Genomic DNA, 14,546 nt, shown 5'->3' with positions numbered 1-14,546 from the left:
TCAGTGCATGGAACAGCTCTAGCACATCACACCGCTCTACACTGGCCATTCTGTCTTGGTGATATTTCAAAGGCTAGTTTTGCTTGACCCAGCAAGAAGTTAGTCAGGCAGGAAACTGGCTGAATGAGAGCCCTGTATCTCACTCTGAGAACAAACAGGAGCTTGGAGAAACCCAGTCCCAAACTGCTAGAAAGCTGTTGCAAAAAAACAAAACGAGAAATCGAACAGGGGCAGTGTACGAGAAAATGAAATACTGTGTCTGAAGCCGAACAGATGGGGCACTGCGCAGACACCTCACGGGTAATATGGTGCACAAAACAACTGGTTTCTACGATGCTATGCAGGATGCTCCACTGCAAGTCACTGGAGTGCTTAGGAAGAGGAGGTTCGTGCAGCATCCTCTAAGCTGGGGACAGAGTCATCCCCCAAGCTGCATCAGGGACATTAGAGAGGGTGGCATAATGCTACCACACCTTGACACACATGCCATAGAGCTGCCTCTTGGTCATGGTTACAAAAGGAACATTCATCAAACCCTTCCAGGACAATAATCTACCTGGTTGTACTAGGATCTCATCCACAGAAGGGAGACAACTAGTGAGGGGAACACAGGATTCCCACTGGAAGAACAGTCCCTGCAAAAACTTTCTGCAAACACCGAGCAGCCTGCTGAGGGAGCACACACCTGGAATTCAACCAGGACCTTATCAAAAAAATGTACAGACCAGATTGTTGTCTGAACAGCAAGAGCTGTCGGTGACTTCCAGATTGACCAATTAGGAACAACTGCGTGGGACAGCTTGGTCAACCCATCCTGAGTAAAAGCCATAAACAGGCTCCTGGAGAGAACTTCAGCGGGAAAATATGGGTTAAAAACAGTGGCTCTTCCAAGAGCCATAAATTGGAAAATGCCTTTTCTGATTGAATGCTTTGCAGAAGTAGCCAGGTTATTAAAAGATCATTGTGGAATGAAGGCAAATCTAGCCTCTGTGATTGACCAAGTGCCAACAAATGTAGGTGAGTGTCAAAGCCCATCCCCCCAGCCAAACAGAGAAGAGAGATGACAAGGGATTTCCAGGCTTGCGGGGAGTCAGAATATAGCACCTGCTGAACAGACTGCAGGTGAAGGACTGCCTCCCTGCTGACTAAATCAGTGAGCCTCTAGCCTCCTTCATCTTGGCAGGAACAGCAAATCAGGGTGCAACCAGGGGTAACTATTAAAAAATGGTTAATAAGTCTCTGAATCTGGCCCAAAAGTCTCAGGTGGAGGGGGTGCAGACACACTAGCCAGTTCCTCAAGATTGAGACCACAAGATTGTTGGCAGTCAAAACCCACCTCCAAAATAGAGAGTCCAGGAAGGAGCCAACATCATTTCTGCAAATGCCCTTGCACCGTCTCCTTAATCCCCACCCGCTTCCTTAGCATATATTGTTCAGATCCCAAAAAGACCCCCAGCACCTTAATCCCAGAGGTGTCGCTGCAATTGTTGAAATTCAAGTCCTGTAATAATTTGGTATTAAAGTGGTAGTGGTAATCACAGGGAGGAAGAGGGAGAGACACACTGACAGAGACATAATGATGATCAGACAAGTGAGTGGGAGACAGAAGACCAAACAAATATATTCACACTGGCCTTCATGTTATAAAAGTGATCCAGTCTAGCCCCTGAGACTTGACTTGGAGTAGCCTTCAGCTAAGAATACTGCCTAACAATGGGGTGAGAGAACTTCCAAACATCTGCTAACCCCAAGGTCTGTTGGAGACAATACAGTTCCTTGACTGACTGAGGGTATGGCTCCTCATGGTTCATGTCTAAAACATAATCTATAGTGAAACTGAATTCCCTCCCAGGACAATAATAGTATCAGGGTCACAGCCAAGCAGCATGGGCAAGTGTTTGCAGAAAGGACACAATCTCACCTCAGAGTAGGGGCATACGCAGTAAAAAGATTTTAAAAAATAGTGACAATACATGTCTCCACCTGGAGGAACCAGCTCTGCACAATCTCCTTCACATAAAGGTTCAGTGCCCCTGCACCCTGGAAAAAAAGAACAGCTACCCCAGCAGTGACACTGGAGCTGTAGTTTGAGAAAGCTTTCACTTCCCATTCCTTCAACCAGTTCCCTTGATTGTCAGGGTCTCAGGGCACTTCATGCAAAAGGACATCATCAGCCTGTTTTTGTCTGAGAAATTCAAAGAGTTGTGTTCTTTTATGACCATCCTGGCATCTGTAAATATTTAGAGAGCCAAAGTTGAGTAGCACTAAAAGCAGAAAGTCAAGCAGCAGAAAGAAACAATAGAAACTGAAAGTACTTTGAACAAGATGAGCCATGGGGAGGCCTATATATCTTGAACAATCCACAAGTTTCTGCACTTTGCTCAGTAATGTTTCGATTTGGAAATGTTTCCTACGATCAACTGAGATCTCTCTCAAGTCAAGGGCAGCTGAATGAGCAAAGCACTGTAAGACAGAGAAATAGCCCTGGACCTCAACTCCTGGCTTCCCTTTAGTGCTGTCCAAAAAGTCACTAATCTCCTTCACGCTGTACCCGCCCTGACTGAGACATCAGGAACCCGTAAGGAGTCAGAGAGATCATCTCATCCTCTTCTCCCTCAGCCTCCACCTGCTCAGATGAATGTTGAACCTCCACTATAACAGTCTCATGATTCATGAAGGAGGGTGATTCAGTGGGAGAAGCTGGCACGTCTGTTTTCCCAAGAAGGGTAGGCAGTACAGCTTCAGATGGGGACCCAGCATCATCATTGCAGCATGCAGGATCAGGGGCTTGAGGACTCACCATGCCAGGGAGAAAGTACCCCACAGGGAGCTCCAGGCATGGAGCTACCACCTAGTGCAATGCTATGCTTCTGAGGGGATACAGTTCCATCCTCAGGCACTATCAGCAGTTCAGGGGCTTCCAAAGTCTTAGCCCCTGTTAGAAGGAGTCACGCCTAAATCCATCCTGTTGGTCTGTTCTTCACCCACATCTCTACAATCTCTCTCTTCTCCCTGTGCCGGGAGGTGCTCCTCAACCCCCAGGACTCGTTTCTGTCCAGGTGCAAGTCATGGGGTTACAGCAAAGGTTCCACTGTGAGAGTTGCTCCCTAGACAATGGCAGACCACCTATGGTGAGGAGGAGGTGATAGAATCTGGCAGTGCAGATGCAGGCTCTGTTTTCTGCTGGTCCCTTGATCCCCTAGTCCCCTTCCCATTATTGTGGGGTCCCACTTTCTTACCATGGACCCCTGAGCCAGCAGTGCCTCGGCAGGAACCCTTCAAATGAAATATTTCACCACCAAGGAAATATTTCATACTTTCAGAGGTAGCAAACACTGTATAATCTGCCCCGTCTGTGTGGTGCTTTTAAATCAGGTTCAAGGAGTGTTCATGGTTATTTGGAACCACATAAACCGGAATGACAGAACATGCCTCACCTCTGGCTTCTTCCATCCTGGTAGCAAAAACTACCTTCCCACAACAGTATAGATCATACACTAGTGTCTCATTGTGAAGGAAATGAGGGAACATTGAAAAAAACAGGAGTAAACAAGTAAACAGCACAGTGCAAGAGACAGCAGTCACATACAAAACCCCATGCTTAGGCATCAAACTGCTAAATCTATCTGAAGTGGACCCCATGGGAAAAAAAAAACCCACTTCCCAAGGAAAAGGAGGGGGAAACAACCACACTCCTAAAATAAACAGCAAGTAACGAAAAAAAAGCACAGACTAACAGAAACCCAGCTAGTGTACACAGCACATGCCATGCACAGCCTCACTCTCAGAAACTGCCACAATCCCAAGAGAGAGAGAGAATTTAAGTTACAGGCTAAACATATTACATATGACTTTCCTTGGGCTGGCCACATGGTTATTGTTTTAAAAAGTACCAGTCATCATTAGACATCACAGAAATGTGTTTGTAATTCCATTCAGGCTGTGGTTAGAGAGAGATGGCTCTTAATTTTAAAAGTTAGGATTATATATTGAAACTAGGTTGACTGATACCAAAATCTAGATCGCTCTTTTTCCCTTTTTTTAAAACATATAAACCAAAAACTGTCTGTGGGCTAAATTGTGAAAACTACAGTGCCAAATGTGAAGATGCCTGCATGTGTTTGAGGAAGGCTTCTTTTTACAAGTGATAGCAACTAGTGAACTGGCCATGTTTTATCTGTGAATGTCTTTTTTCTCAAATGGAACTGCTCATTGTGTATTTTAGTGGCATTAATGTTATTTAAATCACTGCCGCTATCTCTTCATTGATTTTTAGACTCTGTTCCTACATTTGGAGATCTGAGTTTGATAGTTTGAAGACAATAAATGTAAGAAATGTTGGGCTCAAACAGCCAGTTTACTGTGAAGACAGGAATGGAGAAAAAGAGATGCATGAAAATGGGTGAAAATCTGGGAGCTCAACTCTGAACTTCTTGAACTCCCTACATGCGTATTAAACTCATTCGTGTGCAGGGAATGTAGAACCAGACCATGCAGAAACATGCTCATGTGTGTTGTAGCATCCTTTCACTCTCAGATTACACTAACTGGTCCAGATATACGAATTCAACCATGTTAATAGCCAGCAGTGGGTGTGGTCTGCTGTGCGCACCCTGACCAAATGCTAAGATAAGAGGATGATCTTACTGCCACAAAATTTGTTGTTGTACATCTACAGGAAGCAACTTTCTCAGCAGCACTGGATATAGGAATACAGAATATAATCACATGACCGTGTCATCATATGACCATGTCATCATATGACCATGAGCAGCTGAGAGCAACATGGCCATTTAGCATGGAGGAGTGTTGCTACAACATGGATGGAGCAAAAAATCCAGATTCCACAGGAGGTGGAATACATGGTATGCACAGAAAACACTGCTCCTCCAGATTACTGTCACAGTCCAACTGCCAGATTAAGACACAAGAGTGAGTGCAGCAAACTCAGTAAGTCTAAATGTCATATGGACTTAGATATTGATGTGGCATCCACAGCTGATGTGCAAATATACACCATTATATAACTAGCTGCCAGTACCTGAGGTCAACAGCTACTCCCACCCTCACAGTCTGCCAGCTGACAAACAATTCCAACTCCAAGCGGCTGTCAATGCACATCTGACACAATCTGTATCTTGCAGTACTATGCTTCCCCTCCATGTCTTTAGGATGTATTTGTGTATGGTAACATAGGCTGCTACTTGTCTCACTGAAACTGAGTAGTCCTGTCATGTCTCTTGTGTGTCCCTCTAGATAGCTGAAACCCCTAATTTAGTTTCTGGAAATTGCTTGAATTTTCACTCTCTGGGCTTGATTTTGCTCTCACTTACACTGGTGTAAGTCAGTAGTACCATTCAGGTCTGTAGGATTACAGTAGTGTCTAAGGCCTTCTTTATGGATCTATGTTAACATTGGTTCAGCATGTGCTATAGGATTTTTCCAACACCGTGCCTCCTTTCTACCAGACAGCACCCACTTATCCCATAGCACCTTGCATGCAGAGTCCAGGTGCATGGCTGCATGAGAGAGCACACAATGTTGCAAAACCTCTTCCATTCCTTTTGCAAAGGTTTCCTGGCAATCCATGGGGCAATCAGACCCTCTGAATTTGAGGGACGAAACTTGGCTTATACTAGACATTAATCTACAGTGCATATCTAGATCATCATGCTGTTGGTAGTTCATTTCAAAAGATTATCATGGCGATAATTACAATTTTCTCATTATTTATTCAATTTCTAAATTCACTAAGAGTGTAAGAATGTAACTGTATTGTTCTTGTACATTGATCTCTTCTTTTCTTATGCATGACTTTTCAGTTTTGCTTTTGTCTACAGCGTGATACCTCATGAAGAAATGAAATTTATGTTTCAGTAATGTTCCAGGGAAATGGCAGATTTAAAGTGTTCCCTTTGTATTTGTTCCATTTTCTCACCTAGTAGGATTTAAGTTGGTTTACAAGGCTCAGGCTCTAATAAAAATAACACATGCTTCTGTTTTGGGGAAGGCTCTAGAAAGTTGGTTTTCCCCCCAGATACTTTTAGAGGATTTTCAGAAACTTCATCTTGTTCAGCATGAGAGCCAGACATAATTTTTAAATAGAATCTGATCGCTAGGTAACACAGCAGTGAAAATTATAGATATATGGTCAAATTCTGTTTGTTACATATGTTTGGACTCATAGACATCCATCTGATTGCTCACATGTTATAAAGAGAAGATGTTAGACCAGTGTAGAATGCATGGAACAAATCTGAAACCTTTCCCTTTATGGGCAACTATTTCTCTCTTGTTATATTTCCATCAAAGATGCAGCTACCTGTCTTTAGGTGAGTGACATGATTGGCAATGGCAGTGGTTGCATTGTTTGGAAAGGAAGGGACTGGCAGTTTACAGGCTTTGTTTTGACTGACTGGTTTCGCCAGGCCTGAAGTTAGCACAGTGGTGATTAACAGATCGCTCTGACAGTGACTAATGCTGGAGTGCCAAGATCCAGAGCGTGCCAAAATATCCAAGAACAAAGAATAGCTGCTGAACTAATGGCTTCATTGTTTCACTTACTGCTTCAGATAGGGCTGCTTTCTTACTGCCTGAAGTCACCTCAACAAATGCAAAATGGACACTTAATGAAACCAGGAATACTGGAGAAGAAAGAGTTCTCAGCAAGAAGCCTGATCTTTCCTCTTTTAAAGTGTGCTTCCCTTCCTGAGGAGTCCCACTGAGGCCCATGGGATTGGGATTACGCTTGTACAAACCTAGCACAATGTGGCATAAGCAGAATATGATGTGAGGCTTGAAGTGTAAAGAAGGTGCTTCTTTTTTTGTTCTTGTGTCTTGTGTTTACTGTCTAGTTGGATATCGGATGCTTGCATACTCAGTAGAACTAGGGAATTTTCATATTTTCATAAATGGTGGAGATATACAGCTGCTTCCATACTTTTCCTACCTACAGAAGTTGTCCTGTGACTAATATAAGTTGCTCTTTTATTTACAGATATAATACCTTGCCGAGCAGAAGAACACTAAAAAATTCAAGATTAGTGAGTAAAAAAGACGATGTTCATGTCTGCATCATGTGTTTACGTGCCATAATGAATTACCAGGTACTTGCATTTCAATGATTTTTGACAAAATGACTCTTACTTTCTGAAGGTGAAAGAAGAAGCTAGGCATAATCGTTTTTAAAAGTAAAGCAGATGTGAAAGCTTAATTTCTTACCTGTAATTGTACAGTATATTTGCTATTCAGTCTATTATAGGTCAAATTCTGTTCTCACTTACATGGAGGCAATTTTCATTAACTCAGTGGGAGCTGCACTCCTGTAACTGAGATCAGAATTCAGCTCAATCTATAGACTTGACATGTGTGAAGTTTAATGGGAATTGTACAGAACAGTTAGAATGTTATGCAAATAGCAGATATCAGATTTCACTCTATGTGCTTACTGCAAAGCAATAATAATAAAGCTGCATGGGAAAGAGTAAACTAGAGCAAAATGAATCTTCATTTCAGAATTTCTCTGTATTGTCACTGTGAAGTTGTGGTCACACAGCACATTCTTGTGGTTTCAGACACTCTGAATTTTCTCTGTAACAATTACTGTTAACTGTTATGTACTTCCAAAATAAGCTTCTCAAAAACATTATGTTTGTTTTCTCTTGTACCATCCGTAAAGTATTATTTTTAACCATTTATTTATTTAGGAAGTATTAACAAGTTTACAAACCTTTGCCATGGAAATATCAGAAACAACACAGTTGTTGACATACAGACATATAGGAATATAGTAATCAGATCTCTATTTAACATGGTATTTCCATACTACAGTGCGAGTATCATTACAATACCTATGACATGTCATTTCTGTTTACACATATTTAACAGACCAGGCATGTCTATCAAAAGTTAATATTAAAAAAAGAATGGACAGAGGGGCAGGGTTTTTTTGCAGGTGAATGTACTTTGAGTATTGAATAAATGATAACTAAATATCTAAGTATCTATTTGTCTTTTATGTTGCTGTGTACATAATTGGTACATATATTTTTCCATCACCACAAACTCCTATGTTTTTTAACCAACTCTCTGCAGTTGAACTGTTTTTCTTTTTTCAATGAGAGACTATCAGCAGTCTAGCACAGGGGTTGGCAACTTTTCAGAAGTGATGTGCCGAGTCTTCATTTATTCACTCTGATTTAAGGTTTTGCCTGCCAATAATACATTTTAATGTTTTTAAAAGGTCTCTTTCTATAAGTCCATAATATATAACTAAACTATTGTTGTATGTAAATAAGGTTTTTAAAATGTTTAAGAAGCTTCATTTAAAATTAAATTAAAATGCAGAGCCCCCCAGACCTGTGTCCAGGACCCGGGCAGTGTGAGTGCCACTGAAAATCAGCCCGCGTGCCGCCTTTGGCACGTGTGCCATGGGTTGCTTACCCCTGGTCTAGCAGTTACTAGTAGGGGAGACATAAATTCTGCATTTCCTTGTGTGTGACCACTTCCACCAGGAAGCTCCAGGAGGATTACCAAAGGATCCTTTGGTAATAAATATCCAACAGTTTGTGGTATCTGGTTACGGATTGTGTCCCAGAACTCTGTAATGACTGGACATGTCTGAGAAGTGTTTCTTGCACCAGTGTATAGGGTAAATTCTGCTCCTGGTTATACCATAGTCAAAGGAATTTGCTGAAAGTATTGGAAATCAGTGGCTTTGCCCCAGGTTTAGATCAGAATTTAAGCCTATTCGCCAGATCCTCAGCTGGTGTAAATCAGCATAGCACCACACATCTCTAATGAAAAAAGCATGGATAAAATGATCTATTGTTATAATAATTGAATGTTTTTCTTAATTCAGTTATGATTTTCTGCATATTTAAAACACAAACAGTGATAGTCTTACAAATATTATAAACAGTTGTTATATAGAAATATAAATATGTGTGTATTAGGACACATGTACTATTCTGTATTGGGCTAGAACCTCTTCTTTGAAGGGTAAATGACACCCTTGATTGACCAAAAGGTCCAAAATGAGAGGGAGGGGAAATAGAAAAAAGAAAAGGATGAGGGGCTCGCAATGGCATTCCGGAAGGTTATTAAAGTCTGTGTTTGTTAGATGACTCACAGCCAAACCAAAAGTACTTTCCACACTGCTGGTAGAAGAACAATTGGTATGTACAATATTAAATATAGATGTGCTGACTGATACCGTAAACTTGACAAAGTTTTGTTTGGCGTACAGAGCCATGAAGGGTTGCCAGAATTGGTCATAGATATGTAATTTACTGGAATTTTTGAAATAATAATTGCAGTCTCAAAACTGAAATGGTATTTCCCCTTCCCATTTCAGTATGGATTCAATATGGTCATGTCACATCCACATGCTGTTAATGAAATTGCACTAAGCCTGAACAACAAGAATCCCAGGTAAGATGTCAGGAGTTTAGGACCTAGGTAAATACAGAAGATACTGCTCTTGATGGCTTTTAGAGACACTTTTCAAACTTGCCTATGCACAAGTTTTTTTGCACCAGAATAACTAAATCAATTTAGATGCAATGATGCGACCTGTAATGTAGATACACTTAAACTAGTTAAAATTACACAAAACCAGGTTCACTTAAGCCTATAGTTACTGTAATTTATCGCATGGGTCTGTATTAGGGGTTTGGACTGGTGTGACTAAATTGATTTTAAATTGATTTAGATATTATAGGAAAAGAGGTGAAATCCTGGCTCTGTTAAACTCAATGGAAGATTTGCCATTGAAATAAGTGGATTCAGGTTTTCAACCAAGGTTTATGATACAGACAAACCCTTAGACATCGAACTGTTTTAGAACCCAGCACAGGTTCTTTAAGAGAGCTAGCGAGAGCAATGTTATTACTTATTACTGTGGAAATTCCTTAGGTTGTAAGCTTTTCAGAGCAGGGACTGTCTCTTATTCTATGTTTGTACCGTGCCTGTACAAAGTGGCTTCATTTGTACTTGGGCCCTAGGCACTACTATAATAAACAATAACAATAATGTTCCTCGCTGCATGCTTAGTTCTCTCTCTCTCCGCACACACTTTTGCTCTGCTGGGAGTTGCCAAGCTAAAGTTTGGATCCCCAGAATTTCCTGATCTCAGGACCCTGAGAAATAATTGAATGTTGGTTGAAGCCAAACATGAGAAACAGTCTTGCACATACAGTGAAAGATAAAACCACAGAAAGTGAGGAAGACTGTGACCCTATCACCACAGTCTTTCTGCAGTGCTCCTCTTTAGAATGCAAACCTCTGAAATCATGTTGTTCTGGTGGAAGTTGGTGCATGACTTCCTTTAGTCAGACTTGTGGGAGGGTGTGAATACGGTGTTGGCAAGTCTCACAATATTATAAGTCACAGGATATTTAGTGCGGTTTTTTAAAGCTCCATCTCCAGTAGTTAGGAGATTATTTAAGAATCTCAGCGTTCAATTTTTAATAAAGCTAAGAACCCCAAAGGTTCATAAACCAGAAGGCAAATGTGAAGAAACCAAAATGTATTATGGTTTAAAATCTCATGATATTTAAGCCACTCTCATGATTTTGGGGGCCCGGCTTGTGAACTGAATGGGTGAGGGCGGCTGTTCTGTGGAAAGAAGGAAGCAGCAGCTCTATGCTATATCCTCCATATAACCAAGAACCATAACCATACACGCTGTGCCGCTGGCGCGCCACAGAAATTAGTGGGCTAATTGAAGGGTGGAGTCAGGGAACAGACATAATTTCAGCATGTTCCTCTTGTGCCCAAATGGATGCGAGCAAAGCAACATTAATTGCCCCTCCTGCCTGCCAGCCCTGATGGAAGTGGTGTAGGATGCACATATATCAGTGGCAACAAAGAGTCCTGCGGCACCTTCTAGACTAACAGATGTATTGGAGCATAAGCTTTCGTGGGTGAATACTCCTTCATCAGATGCACAAAAGCTCATGCTCCAATATGTCTGTTAGTCTATAAAGTGCCACAGAACTCTTTGTTGCTTTTTACAGATCCACACTAACATGGCTCCCCCTCCGATACATGATACCAGTGGCAGACTTTGCAGCCATGGGAGAGAGAGCTGCTGCAACCAGCTTGGAGAAATTCAGGATCCTTATGATCCCTCTGCACACCAGATGGGTCATGGGGATCTGCAAGTTTGTGCACCTTGCCTCTTCCTATCCATAATTGGTATGAATCCCTCTACTTGAAGGGGAGGACATGAATGATATTCCATTACAAAAACTCTTTGAGCCTACTAGCAGAGCTTTGATCCTCCTGTGGGTTTTTGTGTGGCAGGGAAAAAACTGGCAATTAGAATCTGATTTAAAAATATAAAAATCCATTCAGGATTGTCGGGAAATGAACATTTTATCTGTGTCCAGCTCTTACTGTAACAGTTTAAAAGCAAACTAGCATCTCTGTCTAAGGCCCTGATTCAAGAAAGCACCTAAGCCTGTGCTTAATTCCTTATATGTCTTTGTGATTTTAGTGCCTGTCAGTCGTTCTTCCAGACAAGGCCATACTAGTGCCCTTGCCTTAGCTATGCAATGCAAGGAGTATGATGAGTTCCATTATGTTACAGGCACTTGGAGTTTGTTGCATGCTTTTCTATCAGCAACATTTTAGATGAGTTCTTTTTCTACTTATGGATGAAAGGGAATTGTCTTTGTGTGAGCTTGGCCGCTATCCAGCTTGCTCAGAATTTCACACTAAAGAGGGGAAGACATGCTAAAATGTCGCATAATTCAGTGACAATAGGCACCTCTTGTTATACTGTAGTATAAATAAAATAATTGTAACGGAGGATTTTTCACAGTTGTATCTAGGAAACTCATACATTGGAATCAAAGGCACATTCCTTTAATGTTGAACTTTTAGGGGAAATATTCTGCATTATGGTGAAAATAGCTGACCAATAATTGCTGTTCATGATGTGCATGAATTTTGTAAAGCGATCCCCCTTTAAATATATATATAAAACCACTCATGTGCATTATGGACTGCCAAGTACTCTGGGTCTGAATATGTTCAGAATATTGCAGCAGGTTCTCAGCACCTTGCGGAATCAGGCTCTCAAAGCACTTAAAAGAGTAAAAAGATACTGAGGTCAAATAATTGTATTCAGTCATCACATCCATCTTGCAAATGAGGTGGTAGCTGAATCATCACTTTATTATCATTAATTCTTATGTTTTCTTTCTTTTTTAACAGAACAAAAGCCCTTGTCTTAGAACTGTTAGCAGCTGTTTGTCTTGTCAGAGGAGGGCACGAAATTATTTTATCTGCATTCGATAACTTTAAGGAGGTATGTTATTCTACTTCATCAGAGATTGTTGCATACATATAGCTTTGATATAGTCTACTGGATCTTCATGGTTTATCTTAATTTCCTGAGGTATGGAGAGTGGCTGATGTTCCACAAACTACTTTGAGATGCAGTGACATAAACAGAGGGTTAGGGTCTGATTCTGATCTGACACCAGTTCTACTCCATTCAGCTCCAGTGGAGTTAATCCTCATTCAGGCTGCAATCAGTGAGACCAGAATCAGCTGTTGCTTTGATGAAGTGATAAATCTCATAAGCGCTTCTGCTTTCCACATTTCACACCTAAATTTAAAGTGTTTGTTTTTATTATATGACTCTTAATCTACAAGCAGAGATGAACCCATGTGGCAGATTTTGGGTGTAGATTTGAATGTCTCCAGAGTTTCAGGAAGGAATTGGATTCAGGTTCAAATTTTGAGCACATCTCTAAACATAACCAGACTTTCCATTCTTCTGCTTGTGAAACTCCCTTGAAGTCAATAGGAGTGTTAATCAATATCAGGACTGTAGTCTTTTCAGGAGAATCTGACTCTTCAGAATGAAAGCTAAAAATTCTCAAAAACTCTTAACATAATGTTACCTCCTGTATGTTCAGTCTGTTTACACTCAGTTTTCCTCAGGCTGTCCTTACTCACATTCATATTGGCTGTCAAGTGTGACATAGCTAGATATGAGACTATTTCATTCATTTTAATTAGATGTGACAAAATATAGTATTGAATTCAGTATTACTAAATTCAATTTTTGAAATGGCATAGAAAGTTAAATGAAAATGATATGAGCTGGGATATAAAACACAAATGTTCAGGTTGATTTGCAGAACTGAAATAGCTGGCATGTAGTAATTCTGTGCACTTTTGACTAACAGTTTGTCTACATTGGAGCTGGAGGTGTGATTTCCAGCTTGAGGAGACATACCTGTGTTAGCTCTCATCTAGCAACCATGCTAAAAATAGAAGTGTAGCCACAGTGTTGCAAGTGGTGGGAGGTGATATGCAGTTTAGGATCACTTTTATAGATTCTTATATGAACCAAACACAGTTTTTGTTTCTAAAGTGCTCTTCCACTTTATAGGGCCATTTCCAAAGTTCTCTGAGTACAAAACTACTTTTGCCATCAATGGAATTTCACATATGGAGGGATTGCAAAATCAAACCTCGGGGTGGAATCCTGACCCTCTTGAAGGCAATGGCAAAACACGCATTGACTAAAGCAAAGCAAGGTTTTCTTCCTGGGTTTTGAGAGATATATAAGTTTGGGTTAATCAATAAAGAGAAAATAGTTGATTCACCAAGTTTGATCTGTCCTAAAATTGTTAGAATTTGATGAATACCAACAAGATTGTAAACAAATGTGTGTGTGGGGGAGTTGTTTTGTTTTTTGTTAAACCCACCATTGCTGCTGAAATTTAAAAAAAAAAATTTTTTTCAGTTGTCCAGCCCAGAAAGCAAGTGTAAGCTCAGTCATTTGGTGGTTCTGCTGTGATAAGCTAAAACACGTTGAACTAAATTCTAATGCAGGAAACTCCACTATTTCTGAAAGGACGCCATACAGCCACTAGCTGGCTTCCTAGTAGCTTGCCATCGATTTCCACCTCATAATGCCTTACTCCTCTCTAGCCATATAAACAGTGGGAAGCATTTTTATTTCTGGCACTTTGTTTCTTTAGCTAGGTAAAATGTATATGTTGGGCCAGTTAACTGTGACCCTTTTCAAACGTCAGCAGAAATAAATGTCTGATTCACAACAATCTTATTTGCAATTTCATCTCAATTAATACATGGCTCTCTTAGCTATAGTACTTAAGGTGGGATTTTCAAAAGCGCTCTGTTAGGCTAACTTTGCTCCCACTGTAGTCACTAGTAGTTTTACCTTTACTACCTTTAGCACGTAATCCGATAGCATAATTCTGCTTTCAACCACACTGATGGAAGTTGTCCCCCCGCCCCCAAATAAAAATAAAATAAAAAATAAAAAATTGCTTTGCACTTTGGGAATTCTCCCAGCTAGAATTCTGATATTAAATTACACCTATTATTATGCAACTTTAGCATACCTATAGTTGCTGGACAGCTGTAATTACAGATTCTGAGCATAATTTTGAAAGTGATCTCCACCTTGCCTCTACTGCACCCTCAGTCTTGCAAGAGCAAATAATTGTGGGCATGGTTTGTACCTAGAACTACATAGGAATGTATTTCATGTCATT

At 40.7% G+C, this 14,546-nt stretch overlaps 1 protein-coding gene across 13 annotated transcripts in view; it reads left to right on the top strand.

Moving 5' to 3' along the window:
- The window catches only part of FMNL2 (formin like 2), a 279,611-nt gene that overhangs the window by 198,388 nt on the left and 66,677 nt on the right, over positions 1–14,546 (top strand). For 12 of the 13 annotated variants that reach the window (XM_050969196.1, XM_050969199.1, XM_050969195.1 and 9 more), the window contains 3 exons: positions 6,998–7,106; positions 9,356–9,432; positions 12,223–12,316. In XM_050969196.1, the coding sequence (XP_050825153.1) occupies positions 6,998–7,106; positions 9,356–9,432; positions 12,223–12,316 (280 nt within the window). Of the gene's footprint in view, positions 1–6,739; positions 6,813–6,997; positions 7,107–9,355; positions 9,433–12,222; positions 12,317–14,546 lie in introns of those variants that run through there. The other variant, XM_050969200.1, reaches the window with a different exon arrangement.

The sequence above is a fragment of the Gopherus flavomarginatus genome, chromosome 10 (assembly GCF_025201925.1).
Source record: "Gopherus flavomarginatus isolate rGopFla2 chromosome 10, rGopFla2.mat.asm, whole genome shotgun sequence".
NCBI lineage: Eukaryota > Metazoa > Chordata > Testudines > Testudinidae > Gopherus > Gopherus flavomarginatus.
This window is presented reverse-complemented; position numbering and strand designations above follow the sequence as displayed.